General features: G+C 30.5%; 1 protein-coding gene and 1 long non-coding RNA gene across 2 annotated transcripts; one reads left to right on the top strand and one right to left on the bottom strand.

Moving 5' to 3' along the window:
* Positions 1 to 2,291: 2,291 nt before the first annotated feature.
* On the bottom strand, positions 2,292 to 4,604 carry LOC143043030 (uncharacterized). Its single transcript, XM_076215529.1, has 2 exons — positions 4,561 to 4,604; positions 2,292 to 3,435 (listed from the first exon to the last, which is right to left on the bottom strand). The coding sequence occupies exons 1-2, from the start codon at positions 4,602 to 4,604 to the stop codon at positions 2,292 to 2,294; spliced, it is 1,188 nt and encodes a 395-aa protein (XP_076071644.1).
* Positions 4,605 to 15,019: 10,415 nt separating this feature from the next.
* Positions 15,020 to 16,364, top strand: LOC143041939 (uncharacterized). Its single transcript, XR_012967843.1, has 2 exons — positions 15,020 to 15,154; positions 15,588 to 16,364. It is a non-coding gene; the product is annotated as an uncharacterized LOC143041939 (long non-coding RNA).
* The last annotated feature ends 275 nt before the right edge of the window (positions 16,365 to 16,639 follow it).

The raw sequence follows: 16,639 nt of genomic DNA on the forward strand, positions 1-16,639 counted from the left end.
ACACTAAGTGTTAAAAACTCTAACATCAAGCGTTCAAAAATGAAACACAAAGGCATTAAAAACTGAACACCACACATTCAATTGATGAACACTAAGTGTTAAGAACTCTAACATCAAGTGTTCAAAAATGAAACACAAAGGCATTAAAAACTGAACACCACACACTCAATTGATGAACACTAAGTGTTAAGAACTCTAACATCAAGTGTTCAAAAATGAAATACAAAGGCATTAAAAACTGAACACCACATATTCAATTGATGAACACTAGTGTAAACATATGGAACAACATTTTTGACGTAGAAAATGCATTTTTTTTATTTGCAGGAATCGTTAGATTGGAATGTTTGAATTAGAAACCGGTAGCCAATAAGCCCACGAGGGCCATTTCTGCATGCTATAAAGTGTTGGGAAAAAGAAAGATGTCAAAAAGGTATGACAATATATGTATATTAATAGCTTATGTAGGTGTATCATTTCTATATCTGTATACCTTAGGTCAAGAAATCGACTTATGTAATTTATAATGTCAAAACTTGAATTTCAGTGCCACAGAATATCAATTTGTACTCTAGTATATATCGAAATTAAAGCATAACAACTATTACATAATTTGATGCTTTATGAAAAACTCTCTTCTAATAATTTTAACTTTTATTTTGCAGGATATATAGGCTCATAGACATTACTTTTTGTGGAGGATTTTGGCATTGGAAGTTGATGATAACACATAAAATGCCACCCAGTTGAGAGCTTTACGTGAAGATGCACTGAAAAGTTGAGCGTACATTGTGTGTGATCGTACAAGAACTGTTGGAATTTGAAAACTTTTAAACGTTCATTGTGACAAATATCTATATCATAAACTATCTACTTATCACATTGACATGCTATTTTGGTTAGGATACACATGATATAGCAACTATATGTAGAAGAAAATAATTATTTGTGATATATATTTAAGTCATGTATGTGTTTTCACTGACTGATATCATAAGGTATTCTTGTGCACTTTTCTTACTTATATGCTCAATTGATTATATAAAGAATTACTTGTTAAAATATGTTTTTGTATTCTGCCTGATTCAATATAGTTTTTATAACAGTTTAATCAAGTTTAGTACTTATTGAAAATTATGTACGCTTAACAATAGAACATGTTTCACATTTGAACACCATCAATTTGAACACCTATGTCAACTGTTCTGAATGTTAACGTCTGGTGTTCTGAATCTTAACATTTTGGTTTTTGAACATGTTCGGTGCGTTCAAAAAGTGTTACATGGCTGTTGAACGCGTCGACGTATTAAGATTTTGAACATTCGGACACGTTAAATCGTTGAACACTAATGTTAAGGTCTTTAACATCAACTGTTCAAAAATGAAACACAAAGGCATTAAAAACTGAACACCACACATTCAATTGATGAACACTAGTGTAAACGGTTTATTCTCATTTCGCCTTAGCTGTCAAAATTTACATATAAAATTAATCCCAGTTTGCCTTAGTACAAATTTTCAGGTAAACAAGAATTAACTAAGGCGAAATGGGAGCTTCTGTAAACATTGTAATTAAGTTATGCTTTGTTTGTATTGCAATTAGTTGATATTTGTTATTTTGATGTCAAATATTACCATGAAATACTATTTAAAAGAAGATATATTTTTTTTAATTTTTTTTTTACTATCTTGTGTCCCACTTTTTAAAAATGTGTTATTTTTAGTTCTTCTTTTTCTGAAATTGTATTTTTTTTTTACTCATGTATAATATTTTCAAACAAAGTCTTAGTAGTGATGACAAATTGGATAAGGATATTTCATATTTTAATGAAAAAATAAAGACAAATATCAAACTATCATAACAAATATTTTATTTCAATCAGCACTGAATTCAAAGCACAATGTTATTATAATAGCATAATAAATAGCACTAATACATAAAACATGAGTATTTCCATAAAGTTCATATTGTGAAATGCAAGACACTAATTTACACATTTGAATGTTCAAAGTTCATCTAATTTCCAAGTTTGAAGATGTATGATGCTGCATCACCATACTGAATATAGTCTTTCGTACCATTGTGTAGTGATTCCTTTAAAGTTGAGAATCTTTCTTCTAGTTCCCTGTACTTCTTTGCTTTTCCCCGCATCTTGCCAACTGCTGCATATTGTACCTTCTTTACCTCGTTAGCTGCTTGCTCTTTCTTTAACACATTAATAATTTCGAATATATTTGGATGTGCAGTTTTTACTCTCTTTTTTAACTTGTTATGCCAGCCCTCTAAATGGTTATTTGTTCTGGGTCCTTCTGTTTGGTGGTAATTCCAGGTTGGTTGTGCCCTCTAGCCATGTCAGAACTATATAGTCTGTTAATTTGGTGCAAGCATCTGACTGTGGTGCATTTTCCAAGGCATGTAACCAGTAGTCTTCAAAACGATCTAAGGGCAGTAATGGTAATGCTGCTGCACGACGGACGAGTTTGTTGACATCTGGGACATCTTTATACTGAGTTTGAAGCCCATATTCCTGTGTCTTTTTCCATATTGCTTTTGCGTAGTGGAACAAACAACCTTTGAGTTCTGCGTTTGGAAAGACATGAGATACTGCATTTCTTGATGCACATTCAAAGTCAAGGCTCACTTTATTTGGATGAAAGTTGAGATTATGTTGGTTGGCTATGTTTTTCAGGAGATTGAATAATCTTATATAACATTCAGCATCTCGCTGTGGTAGCAGAGAATACACCAATGGAAACATGGCTGTGCCAACAAATGCATGAATGGTGAAAATGCTGTCAAACATTGGTGGTGCTGTGTAGAAAGTTCCATCACAGTATACAGTGTCTGCAGTGCACAGTTGTCGTAGATTTTCTGCAGTTGTAAATATGAGTAGCTTGTTGATGTCACCATCTTCAGCTTGAAGAAATGGTTCTCTACTTGTGGTCTGGCGAAATTTTCCTTCAAGTTGGATTCTTGGTCTAGTATTTGGTATGCCTGGGTAAAGTTTATTTCTGGTACGATAGAGTGATGACCTCTTACTTTCGAAGGTAGGCAGTTTTTGTGCAGTCTCAAGGGTCTGGGCATCCCATGGTGCATCTCTGAGTTTTGTAATTTCTTCATCATAAATTGATGGTATAGGTGTAGTTTCTGATCTCCATCTAGATCTAACAGATTCTAATATCTTTCTACTTTTGACTGATGCATGGTCTGGTAGGTGATTGTATGGCTGGCCAATCTTTGAAGGGACATCATTTCTTGTGCATAGTGTAGCCTTGCAATTTCTGTCTATGCACTTCCAAGAGATCCAAGTATCTCTTTTGTTGTTCTGGCGGTGTGTGTAGCCATTCCATATCAAATGCCTTCCTACTCTACTGGTCTCTAGGAACTCAACATGTAGGATTGCTCCTGCTATGGTCAATAGAAAACTGATATACCTTAAGGGGTACACTCACTTTTTTTATACTTAATGGAAGAATGTGAATAGTTCTCAATTATCATTATTAATTATAAAGAAATGTGCAAGCCATAGATTGTGAAGTGACAAATTAGAGTTATCCCAAGCCAATTGCTGAGTTTGATTCAGTAAGTATGTAGACAAAGCTAACTAATGACCTGATCATTGGTAAATTATTATTTGGACCAAGCTTTAAGAAGTCAAAGAGTACCATGCATTATCTTTATTATATATAATTAAAACAATTTAAAACAATATTTATTATTTTATTTATTTTATTTAAAATTTCTGTAATATATTTAAATACGACAGTGGGAAATTCATACAATTGATACTGAATAATGTTTAATTATAGATTTTTTTTCTTCTAAAATCACATTTTTTTTAATCATAAAGTGTCTTTTTATAAATAAATGTTAAAATAATAATCCAAGAGACACAAATCCCTAATTACTTAATGTTTATATTGTTATAAAAACACAGAGCTTTAATTTGTTTATTTAATTTTTTCATCTAAATTCACATTTCGCCTTAGTACAATTCCCATCTCGCCTTAGTATTTTTTTTACCTTTTTTACCTGGAATTCACAACTAAGGCGAAATGGGAACACACCGTGTAAACATTTGGAACACCATTACACGTTCAAAAAGTGTTACAAAAAAGCGTTCAAGCAGTGTTCTATTTATTAACACTTAGATTTACAGTGTGGGAACGTTTATTTCCAAGAACTGCAGGTATTACAGATTCGTATATTTTAGTATTCTCTATATGCATTTCAGTCAATTAATAATATTTTAAACATAGTTTGAACATTTATTGCTTCTCATCACGGTGCAGAACTATTAGCTGCAGTCGACATTCATGACATCTTGAAAATATTACTTTTTTTTTTTTTTATCTTTTATTTGTTTTTCAATAGTCAGGATTTTACACACCCCATTACACTACCACCTGACAATGGTATCAAGTGGTAAATACAGAAGAAAAAATACAGCAATATACAAAAAGAATCTCTGACTAATTAATTTTTAACAATAAAAATATTTTAGGTTACATAAAAATTGTATTAGATTTATCTCTCCTCTCTCTCTCTCTCTGACTTACTCACATACAACACTAATACTTTCACTCATCTGTTTTGCTACCATATGTATCATGACTTACTTTTTAATACATTTTTTTTAAAGAAATAAAATTGCTCATAATTTATAAATTATTTCTTTTCTCTGAACTAAACATAGATAATATGAAAACAACACTTAGTTAGATATTACATGTAAAGGAGACCAAAATTTTTCACAGACTTGGACTTTATCATTTTACTTTGCAACATGATTTTCAAGAAATTGGTATTTCTTTATTTTATTCTTTAGCTGAATCATATTTGGTTTTGTTTCATTTAATTTACATTTGTAAATATAATTCTTAGTCATTATGATTTGCAAATTCAATAATAAACTTTCATGTTTGCAACCAAGAAACACATTCTCTTTGTTGAGATCAAAATTTACAAAAATAAGTATCACAATATTGGAAAAAGACTACCACAATCGAAAAGTTATTGGGCATTCAAAAAACAGGTGTTCAATGGTTTCTTCTCCAAGTTTACAAAAAGTACATAATTTGGTATCTTTTAATTTTATTTTGTACAAAAAGGTATTTAGTTGGAATAATTCTATGTAAAAATTTATATTGAAAAGTTCTTAAATAAGCATCTTTACAAGACTTTTTTGTTATCATGAAATACACTTTCTGTAGTATCAATACCTAACAGTTCTTCCCATTTCAAAAATTTGATTGTTGGTTGTTGGTAGTTGGTAGTTTATATATATATATATTATATAAGATATCTCCTAAAGTTTATAAGATATCTCATAAAGTTTATAAGATATCTTATATAGTTTATAAGATATCTTATATACTTTATAAGATATCTCCTAAAGTTCATAAGATATCTTATAAAGTATATGAGATATCTTATAAACAACTTTTATATAAGATATCTGATAAACTATACTGAGCCAAAAAAGTTTAGCAACACTTTATTTTTATTTTTTTCATTTTGTTGTTTTTGGAGAAAAAATTTATAAACATCATTGATATAATTCTTAGTTATACCTGTAATTTAAAACAGTCGTACTTTTTTCCTGGTGATCGATTTCGCGCCATTACAGCTTTGCACGTGTAATTGATGTTTTACCTTCTGTAACTGTACTTTCAAAACGATATTAAAAATTTCTTTTTCATTAACGTTCAGAAACACACCATTGATAAGAAAAACACATACACCTTTGAAAATATTGAATGGGGTGTCAACCAGGACTCCCCGAAAATGACCGTCAGAAAGCTCTTGGAATGGTTGATGCCAGAATGAGTGTTGCTTACATCGCGGCTCGATTTAATGTGCATAAGGCAACAGTTTAGAGACTAACAAACAGATATCGACAACTTGCAACTGCACAGGATAGGTCGTTAACTCATAGACCAAAAAAGTATCGTCAGGGGAGGAGCGCTGCCTTCGCTTTACATTACCAAGTGCCATTTTTTTTTCGGTGCATGACTAAGGGCAGCTGCTTGTGTGCCTACCAATCCTTCATTGGTGCACTGAGGACATGGCTGAGAAATTGATGTTGAACAACACTATACTCATTTCCCAATTTTTACCCTCCCCAGCTCCATACAAAAAACAAATCCTAGTCAATGTGAGTGATAAACATTCATGTTGCTTCTGACATGTCATAATTCTATTTTTTAATAATTGAAATTATATGCTGTTATGATTCTGTAATAAAATAAAATTTCACATTTTTGTTGCTAAACTTTTTTGGCTCAGTATATATAAGATATCTTATAAACTTTAGGAGATATCTTATAAACTTTAGGAGATATCTTATAAACTAAATAAGATATCTTATATAATTTCATTTTTATGAGATATCTTATATATATTATATGAGATATCTTATATATTATATAAGATATCTTATATATATTATATGAGATATCTTATATATTATATAAGATATCTCCTAAAATTTATAAGATATCTTATATACTTTATAAGATATCTTCTAAAGTTTATAAGCTATCTTATAAAGTATATGAGATATCTTATAAACAAATATGAGATATCTTATAAACTATATAAGATATCTTATAAACTATATAAGATATCTTATAAACTATATAAGATATCTTATAAACTATATAAGATATCTTATAAACGATATGAGATATCTTATAAACGATATAAGATATCTTATAAACGATATAAGATATCAATAAAGTTTATGAGATATCTTGAAGTAGGAATAAATAGCAAAAGGCTTGCCATACGCCAGTGTTAGACTTATCTAAATCTTGATTTAGACAGTTTTCTTTAAGGCATTTTTTCATAGTGTTAGGGATTTTTGATATCAAACCATAATATTTAATAAAATTGTTGGTTTGTACTTTTTCTTGAAATTGCTCAAATTTATAAAAAATCATATTTTCAGGATTAATAAGGTCACTTACTGACTGCACACGCCCCTTTTCCCATTGAATGTAATATGGGAAATCATCCAAAGAAGAAAAGTTCAAAATATCTAAGGTTAAAATGTCACTGACAGAAATCTCAGTAATAGGTTTTGCAGCGGAAAAGCATAGTAAAACATCCTTCCAGAAAGAATTTTTACATGTTTTAGAAATCTCAATAAACTTTTCTTTCTTAAGATTTAAAACCCTTTCACCCCCATACTGCATAAGGTCTGCCAGTAACAACTGCTGCCAGCCACCGCTAAGGTTTGCCAGCAGTCTTTTAATACAACTAATTTTCAAATAGATATTAAATGAATGAAGATGTACCATATTAAGACCACCTTGTGATATATCACCAATAAGTGTGTTTCGCTTAATTCTGTCTGGTTTTCCATTCCATATAAAATCATAAAATAATGAAGTGAGCTGGGTTAACCTGGAGTGTGATATGTTTGGTAATGCAGTCAATAAATGGACCAACTTTGAAAGAGCAAGTGATTTAATTACTGTAATTTTTCCTAATAATGTGAGTTTTCGATGTTGCCAGCTCTTCAGAATTGCAGATACCTCTTTAATTTCCTTAGCAAAATTAATTTCTGTGATACAGCTTAAATCTAAAGAGAATTCCATCCCCAAAAGTTTAAAATTTGAATGTGACCAATGAAGTTTTAAGTCGGGACATAAAATAAAATCAGAATATTTTTTACTTCCAACCCATTGTGCTTTTGTCTTTGAAGCATTTATTTTCAAGCCTGAAATTTTATAAAAAGATTCAAAACATGAAAGTGTTTCCTTCAATGATATTTCCCTTCCATCTAACATAAGGAATGTGTCATCTGCGTACATGCTTAAAAGTGATTCATTATCATTGATGGTAATTCCCCTTATGTCAGGATTACCTTTTAATTTCAAAGATAATAATTCAACCCCAATTATAAATAAATAGGGAGAAAGAGGATCTCCTTGTCTGCAACCTCTTTCTAAATGAAAAAACTTAGACATGTGTCCATTATTTATTACACAACTTGATGCCCCTGAGTATAAAGTTTCAAACCATCTACATCAAGAAGGCCCAAAATTGAAGCTTTTCAAAGATTTTTTTTAAAATAACCATTCCAAGGAATCAAATGCCTTTTCAAAATCAACAAGTAATAAAAGACCTGTCTTATTATTTTCCTCAAGATAGTGCATCAAATAATATCAAAGGTGTGTGTTCTCACCCTTAAATCTGTCTTTAATGAAACCTTTTTGTTTGTCACTTATGATAAATGGTAAAGCGGGTTTAAGTCTATTAGCTATAACAGCAGAAGCTATTTTCATATCAGTATTCAAAAGACTAATAGGACGCCAGTTACTAATATACTGTCTGTCTTTTCCCTCTTTAGGAATGAAAGTTATTATACTTTGATACTGAAAATCAGAAAATTTACCCCCTGCATATCCAAAGTGAAGAGATCGAAAGACAAAAGGGCCAATATCTTCCCAAAAAAAATTATAAAAATCTACAGAATACCCATCAGAACCTGGACTTTTACCATTTTTCATAAATTTAAAGATTCAGCACATTCTTTAAAAGTTAAATTTCCTTCACAAAGATCACTTTGTTCTTCTGTAAGCTTAATGTTATGATTAAAAAATGATGTATCATTGCAATCTAATTTTTTGCTTGAGTACAAATTTTTATAAAATATTTGTTGTTCCATCAGAATTTTTGATTGCTCTGAAACATGCTGACCTTAATCATCAATAAGTTCTGTTATGGTTTTCTAAATAAAAATTTTCTTTTCTAATTTACAAAAATAATTTGTACACTTTTCACCATTCTCATGCCAGTTAGCTCGGGATCTAAGCAGCAAGCCTTCAACTTTCTTTTGTCTACAATTTTCTAGTTCCATGTTTTTTTTCAAATAAAGATTATTGAACCTCATCATTTGGAGAATGATTCATAATACTTTCAAAATATAAAATATCATTTTCAAGTTTGAGAGTGACATTTTTATTCCCTCTGGATTTATTAATGCTGTAATTTATGGACAAGGATCTAATCTTCATTTTTAATATCTCAAAAAATGTTTGATCATTACATGACAACTCAACAGAAATAAGATTTTCCGTATCACCTGACAGTTGGTATTCCAAAATAGTATCCTTAATACAGGATTTAACCCTTTTTATATAATCTGCATCTCTAAGTAACTGAGAGTTAAATTTCCAATAACTTTTGCCCCGTTTCTCTAAACAAGCTGAAAAGGTGAAAAGAATTGCCGAATGGTCTGTTCTATAACCAAGAATGATAATTGTATTCTTCATAAGTGAAAAAAAGGTCTTCTGAAATTAAAAAATAATCAAGGCGACTTTGTTTTATTGGTGAGGACTGACGCCAGGTATATTTCCTATCTTCTGGATAGCATGTACACCAAGGATTTAAAGTAGTTCAAAAATATCAATGATTTCATCGATTTTTTTATGGGAGTTAGGTTTCTATTATGTTTAATATTTATATGTATCCATAAATTTATCTAAAACAACATTCCAGTCACCACATAATAAAACACTGGTGTTTTTAAAGATTAAAATATTCTGCATTATTGTGTCAAAGAATGAAGTTTCATCTGTATTATAACCATACAAACATGCAAAACTTAATCTTTGTGAAAAAATTGTTATATCTAAAATTATGTAACGACCATTATCATCAATAAAAGAATTATGCACAACAAAATCCAGACCCTTTTTAAACATAACAGAGACACCTGCACTTTTACTGTCTTTATGACTGAAAAAGCACTTATTTCCCCATTCATCCTCCCAGTATTTTTCAATGTCTTTATTGCTATGAGTTTCCTGAAAACACACTATGGAAGTATTTTTACTCCTAGCCCAATCAAAAACATCTGCCCTTTTTTTATAGTTTGAAAAAAGACCTTCACATTCATTGATAATATTGTTACATTATTATCCATGATTATATCTGAAGTGATGATTTATAAAACATATAAGCAAGTTCATAAGTACACATATACAATTGTAACAAATAAGACATACACAAACATACACACATACAAACATAAGATGTCGCATATTATTTTCTTCATTGAACATTGAATGTATAAACTTATTCACAGTATGGCATTATATAGTTATAAATAAATCTAGCAAAGGAATAGATGTTTTAAGGGGAGATAAGATTATAATAATTTCATAATAAATGTTAGAGTTATTTCCCCTATACTCTATAGTGACAGTATAATTTATATTACTAGTAATAAAAAAAAAATCAAAAAAAAAAAATCTCTTATACTATTTACTATATATTCAGCATTTTATAATTTGGAATTGACATGACACACTTCAGTATTTATCTTCACATTTATATCTAACTATTTATACTTATAAAAACTGTACATTTTCCAAAAATATTAACAGGTGTAACAGACTAATATGAAAATATTACTTATCACAAATAGATTTTGAATTTTTTTTTTTCATGATGTGGCTAAGTTATAGCGATTGGCTTTAATGAGATAAAGAATTATAGACTTTTGTTGTCTCGGGATAAAACATCAAATGCCGGAAAATTTACTATGGGTATTATAGTTCCGATCAACTCTCATTAATTCATAGATATAGGAAGATGTGGTATGAGTGCCAATAAGACAACTCTCCATTCAAAAAACAATTTATAAAAGTAAACCATTATAGGTCAAGGTACGACTTCAACATGGAGCCTTTTATTTTTTAGTTTTTTTTTAATATATTTATTTATAGTGGATTGGAAACAAGTTATTGAAACTTATATTAATTCATCTCCACTTTGCGGGTGAGAGGGCTGCCTTGTAGCAGCATTAGCCTGCTCTTTTTTCGAAATCTAGAAGAGTGTCTTTTACATGCAAAATATATGGCTCCCCTTTCCCTCTTAACATGGGTCAGACATTTATTGTCCCCTTACGACATGTATTTCACACTGAAATTCAATATTGAAATATGAATTAATAATGCGAGTTTATTTGCTTTGTTAATCTGCAATATGCACCATTTGTTTTGCTAAATAATGTTCCTATACAATTCAACAAAAATGCACTATCTGTATTTTATAACTTCCGCCAATCTAGACACACCTCCAGAGAGATGCACCTCCAGAGTCATGTCTAATTGTAAATGTTTTCAACAAGTTAGGTGAACAATTGTTTTAAAATCATGGGAGTATAATGCACACTCTTTAAAGTAAATCCAATTTATATCAATCAATATCTTAAAAACCACGTTTCCAATACTAAGTCAACAACCACATCATACACACCTATAACCTTAAATTGGATAGAGCAAACAGTCCTCAGCTTTTTAGAAAGCTCAATCTCAAACAAAAAGTAACAGAAGGCAAGGCAGATGTGTTACAGCAGTGATGACAATTGCTTAGTTTTCTGCTTACAGGAAGTCAATTTTATAGGAACTATACATGCTAGATAGATTAATTATAATATTAAGTTGCATAACTATCAGTGGATATCAGTTTTATGACTATTCAAGACCCTGACAAATAGTTGTATTTTTGTTTGGGTCAATTTCTTTGTCTCATGAGATAAACACAAATATTCTAAAGATTGTCATATATTTCAACCAAATTAAATTGTGAAATTATGTTTTCTTTGTTCACACCAAGAGCTAACAAAGACATCTGAAAACAAAACATTTGCCAAATAATACAAATAGTCTTTAGACAATTCTTTGTCTTTTACCGTGTTTATAAAAATCCAACCATAAATGCCTTCAAAATATTTTTGAAAAAATATGTTTATATAAAATACATGTATACAGCAAATGTATGCAGGTGATGACTGACTATGCAAGGACTATATAGCCAGTTAGGGTGGTTAAAAACTTCTATTTGCAGGTGACCTATACTTTTGGCCAGATACTGTATCTCTGGGTCAACAGTTTATTTCTATAAAAAGCCTAAATACTGTTTCTTTAATTCTATGCCATACCAGCTGACCAGTTTCATATACATTGTACTAGCTATATATAGTACCCAGGATATTTCCATAATTTTCTTTTATGTTTATACATTTGTTTCTTTCAGGTACAGTATCATCTGAGAACTTTGACTTCTCACTAATGATCTGTTTATTAAGGAATCTTGCTGATATACCTATAGTAGATATACATCCTGATCCCAACAGTACAACAGATGGAGCAAACCTATCTAGATTGAAGTATTTCAGGAACCAGTTTGCACATCCCACTGATTGTACAATGTCTGATGAAATCTTTGAAATAAAGTGGAAAGAAATAAGTGAGGTATATTACATGTAGTTCATTTCAAAATAATGAAGTTGCAATATTTTTGTCCTGTTTACTTATCTGTTAGTTTGATTGTCTAGAGGTGGATTCAGCCAATTAAAAAAAAGGGTTCCAACCATATGTCCCTATTCAAATGCATTGATTTTCCAAAAAGTGGTGAGGTTCCAACCCCAGGAACCCTCCCTCTGGACCTGCCACTGTTGTCATCACTTTATTGTTGGTATTCTAGCAACCTTTTTCAGTTCCATCTTCTTTGAATTTGAATGATGCTTTCTATTCATTTAAATAATGGACAAATACTAAAATACTAAAAATCTGAAATGACATCTATAGTCTGACAAATTTTGGTGTAGGTGGGGGTATAATCTGTAAACTTTTAAAAGATGTTTGTTTACAGGAGTCACACTACTGGGCAACTATGTGGAAGGGGTTTGCTTTTCCTGATTGTTATTTGCTATGCATAGACCCCATGGTATTTGGACAGTCGCTTTCTCCATCAGTAATTTACTATTTTTATCAAGTTAATTTTTCATGTACAAGTTAAAAAAAAGTAACCCCACATCACCATATTCGAACACTTTTTCTAAGCATTTTTTTAAAAGCATTTTGCTCAATTTTGAAGGCCTCACTGTGACATGCAGTGTTTGTTCTCCACTCAGGGCTCAGCAAGGAGCATTGTAATACCCATTAGTCTTTATAAATTCTGAACGCAATTCATAGGCATCATTTGATAGAAAGCTTTCATAGTTGTTTTGATAATTTGCAATCATATTATCTTGATCATACCATAAGATCTGATTGACCCTTTTTGTGAGAGTTATCAAATTAAACATTTTGAAACAATCATATCAATGATATCTGTGAACATATTTAGCTCCTCTGAGACCATTTAGTAAAAGTTTTAAGTAGGATATCACTACACTGTCATTTTGATTTGACAATTTAAAGAAACTAACGTCCTGAGACTCTTACTGACTTTGACCCCCTTTTTTAACTTAATAACACCTTTAAAATTTTAGTAATTGAGAATTTGAGATGGATATTAAGGTAAATTAAGTGAAGCTTTCCTGACACACCAAATTTATAAGTGTTATTTTAATTCTCTGAGACCATTTGACAGAAAGCTCTCTTAATTTGTGGTAAATTGTTTTTGGAAAGATTAGAACTTGTTCTAAATCTTTACTTAGGCACTGGCCTCCCTTAACAACATGACAGGTTAGCTACTATTACTAAATGTATTCACACTGAAATATAGTTCCCTATAGTTCTCATGTATTATTATATGTGCAAATAGTACACATATAAACTAACAAAATGGGTATAATTTGAGAGCAGTTAATTCAAGAATGTATGTCATTAAGGTGTGTTGATGTGCAGGCTTTTTTTCTAAACATTTTGATTAGGTAATTCGGTATTGATACAGTACTAGTATGATTGACAACTGTGATTATCAACAAACAATCAGAGACAAGGTACACCTTTAATTACAATGCCCAACATCCTAAGCTGTCTATCAAATTGACCACATTACCTTTCAACCTCTGTCTTACATAATTATACATACCCATCAATATACAATTCAACCTTATAATTGAATACACAAATGTATATATTAGATGTTTGATATATAAGGATGATAGATTTATGTATTGCCTGTTTCTTTATATCTATATTACATAAAGTGATTCTGTAAATTATGTCTGGAAGATAAATGATTAATTGATGAACAAGATCTTTTAAAAAAAAAAATGAAATATGAATATAAATATGAATATATAAAAGGTATTCAAGTAAGGCCTATAACTTACTAAATAAATTTCCAATAATAATCTGATTTTAACTTACAAAATGCCCCAAAACGACATTTTTAGATTATTTTTGTTGACACTGTAAAGTTCTTAGCTGTAGATTTTATGTCTTACAAGAATACTTGGTAACATTTACTTAGTAGAAGAATTTTTGATTTGCATTTTTTTTGTTTTTTTTGCAACATGTTCAGAACAGGCAACATTATTTGGATAAGATATAAACTGCAGTTTAAATAAAATTGTGCATTTAGGAGACCCATAATATTTAATTTGAGCTCATTTTATCCTCATACTGAAAAGCTCTTTTCCTTCTAAAAACCTCAATGTTATGCAATTTTCAGCAATAGTGCTTTGTTAATGTTCATTCCCCCCACCATACCTTAATATGAAATTGTTCAAACTAATCTTCTAATCTTTCCATGAGTGATTTTCATCACTTTGATTTATCATGTTAACCATGCCAATAAGACCAAGCTATAACTTCATTTCAATTTGACATGTTTTTTGTCATTTGACGATTTTTTGATAATTCTTCATGTTTAAACACTCATAGTAACACTATCACACCTTGTTAATGCAATTTTTCAGAGTCGTATTGACAGGGAAATCTCATACTTTGTAGATTGTATGTAATTGTGTGAAGTCATAGAACATTCCGCATGAAATACATGGAAATTGCCTATCCAGACTTGTGTCGGCAAGTTTATGTCTGTTATTGTAATAGATTCATTTTCAAGTAGATTAATCATCTGAATTTTTAATCAAGAAGCCACATGCAAGACTTATGCGGGCTACTGTGGGTCCCTCGACGACCGAGGCGGGAAGATGTACCTTTGGTAAAAAAAAAAAAATCATCTGTCCGAATTTGTTGAATTTTGTGAAGGGAGTTTAAAAAAAATATCAAATCTTTTGTTTTTATTCCTTTAAGACGATTGAGAGAATAGGTGGAAACCAATTTAAACAGACTTGTAAGGAAGCGAAGGTGACAAAGTTAGATGAGAATGACAAAGACTTTCTACTAGAATTGAAAAACAGTAAAAGGAAAGACCCAATGTCAGAAGGACTTTGTAGTAAGTAATATGATATTAATACAACTTTAAACTGATATTTTAAAAGACAAAAGGAAAAGAACAAAGGACTATTTGGTCTCACTTATCAAAACAACATCTACTCTGATTTTGCATTTTTATTTTTTTAGTTGAGTGTCACTGATGAGTCATTTGAAATCTAAACATATGTCTGGTGCCTGGTATCTATGATGAGTTTATTTAATTAATCGAACAATGAATGCTATTATGGCAAATTCACAATATCTTATTTACCAAAGTGCAAACAATTCACACATTAAAATTTAAACACCACTCTTGGTGAAAACCATAAAAAATTCCTGATTAATGTTAGACCATTTTCACACTGGCATAAATCTGTTTTATCTAATATTGAAAATAGTGATCAACGTTGAATTGAATACATTGCATTTTGGAATTATTTGTTCATTTACAGACATTAACAAAGAAATTATAGAAGAGTGGAAGGCAGAAAAAGGCAAAGTTATTGAAACAAAAGCAATCAAAGAGTTATCAAGATTAGTTAAAGAAGAAAACATTGTAGCTGTAATTGGACCTTCAGGTTGTGGTAAATCCACAGCCATCCACCAAATTGCTTTAAATCTTAATGAGGCAGATAATTATGCTATAGTTCCTGTTGCTTTTGCTTCAGAGTTGGTTGAATTGTATGATCCAAGTATGAAACAGATTTTTGTATATGATGATGTTTTTGGTAAGTTTTCAGTTGATTTGCAGTTAGTATCTGGTTGGACAACTCTATCTAAGAAAATAAGGAAGATTTTAGCAAAGACCCATGTCAAAGTTGTAATGTCATCAAGGTCACAAGTCTTTAAGCAAAGACAAGTTAGGAATATTAAGATACTTCAAACCAATGTTTGTGATTTTACTTCATCAGAATATGCTATGACAAGTGAAGAAAGGAGGGCAATAGCTGATATTTACCTGCCAAGTAAAGAAGTTGAGAATTTGAAATTATTACCTGACTCTGACTGTTTCCATTTTTTCCCCTTGCTGTGTCAACTGTATTCAAGGAACCCTTCCGTTGAAATACAACGATTTTTTTCGAATCCAGTTGAGGTTATCAAAGATGATTTGTTAATGATAATGGAAGCGAATGACCAGACAACATATGGAACATTAGCTTTGTTTGTTTTGTTCAATAATTGTATAAATGATAATATGTTGAATAGAAATGAAAAGTTTAGACATATTTTGCATGAAGTTTCACAACAATGTATTATGCAGTCAAATTTTTCAGAAAAAGATGTTGAATCTCAGTTAGATAGTTTAATCTCATCATATGTGAAAAAGGTTGGTTGTCAATATAGCATAATTCATGACAAAATATTTGATATTACTGTATCATTTTACGGCCAAAATATGTTTGATGTTGTTCTCGAATTAGCTCATGCTGAGATCATTCGGGACAGGTTTTATTTTGAAATACTGGGAGAAAGTTTGAGTGAATGTATTATCAAAGTACCATCC

Source organism: Mytilus galloprovincialis, chromosome 8, assembly GCF_965363235.1.
Source record: "Mytilus galloprovincialis chromosome 8, xbMytGall1.hap1.1, whole genome shotgun sequence".
Lineage (NCBI taxonomy): Eukaryota > Metazoa > Mollusca > Bivalvia > Mytilida > Mytilidae > Mytilus > Mytilus galloprovincialis.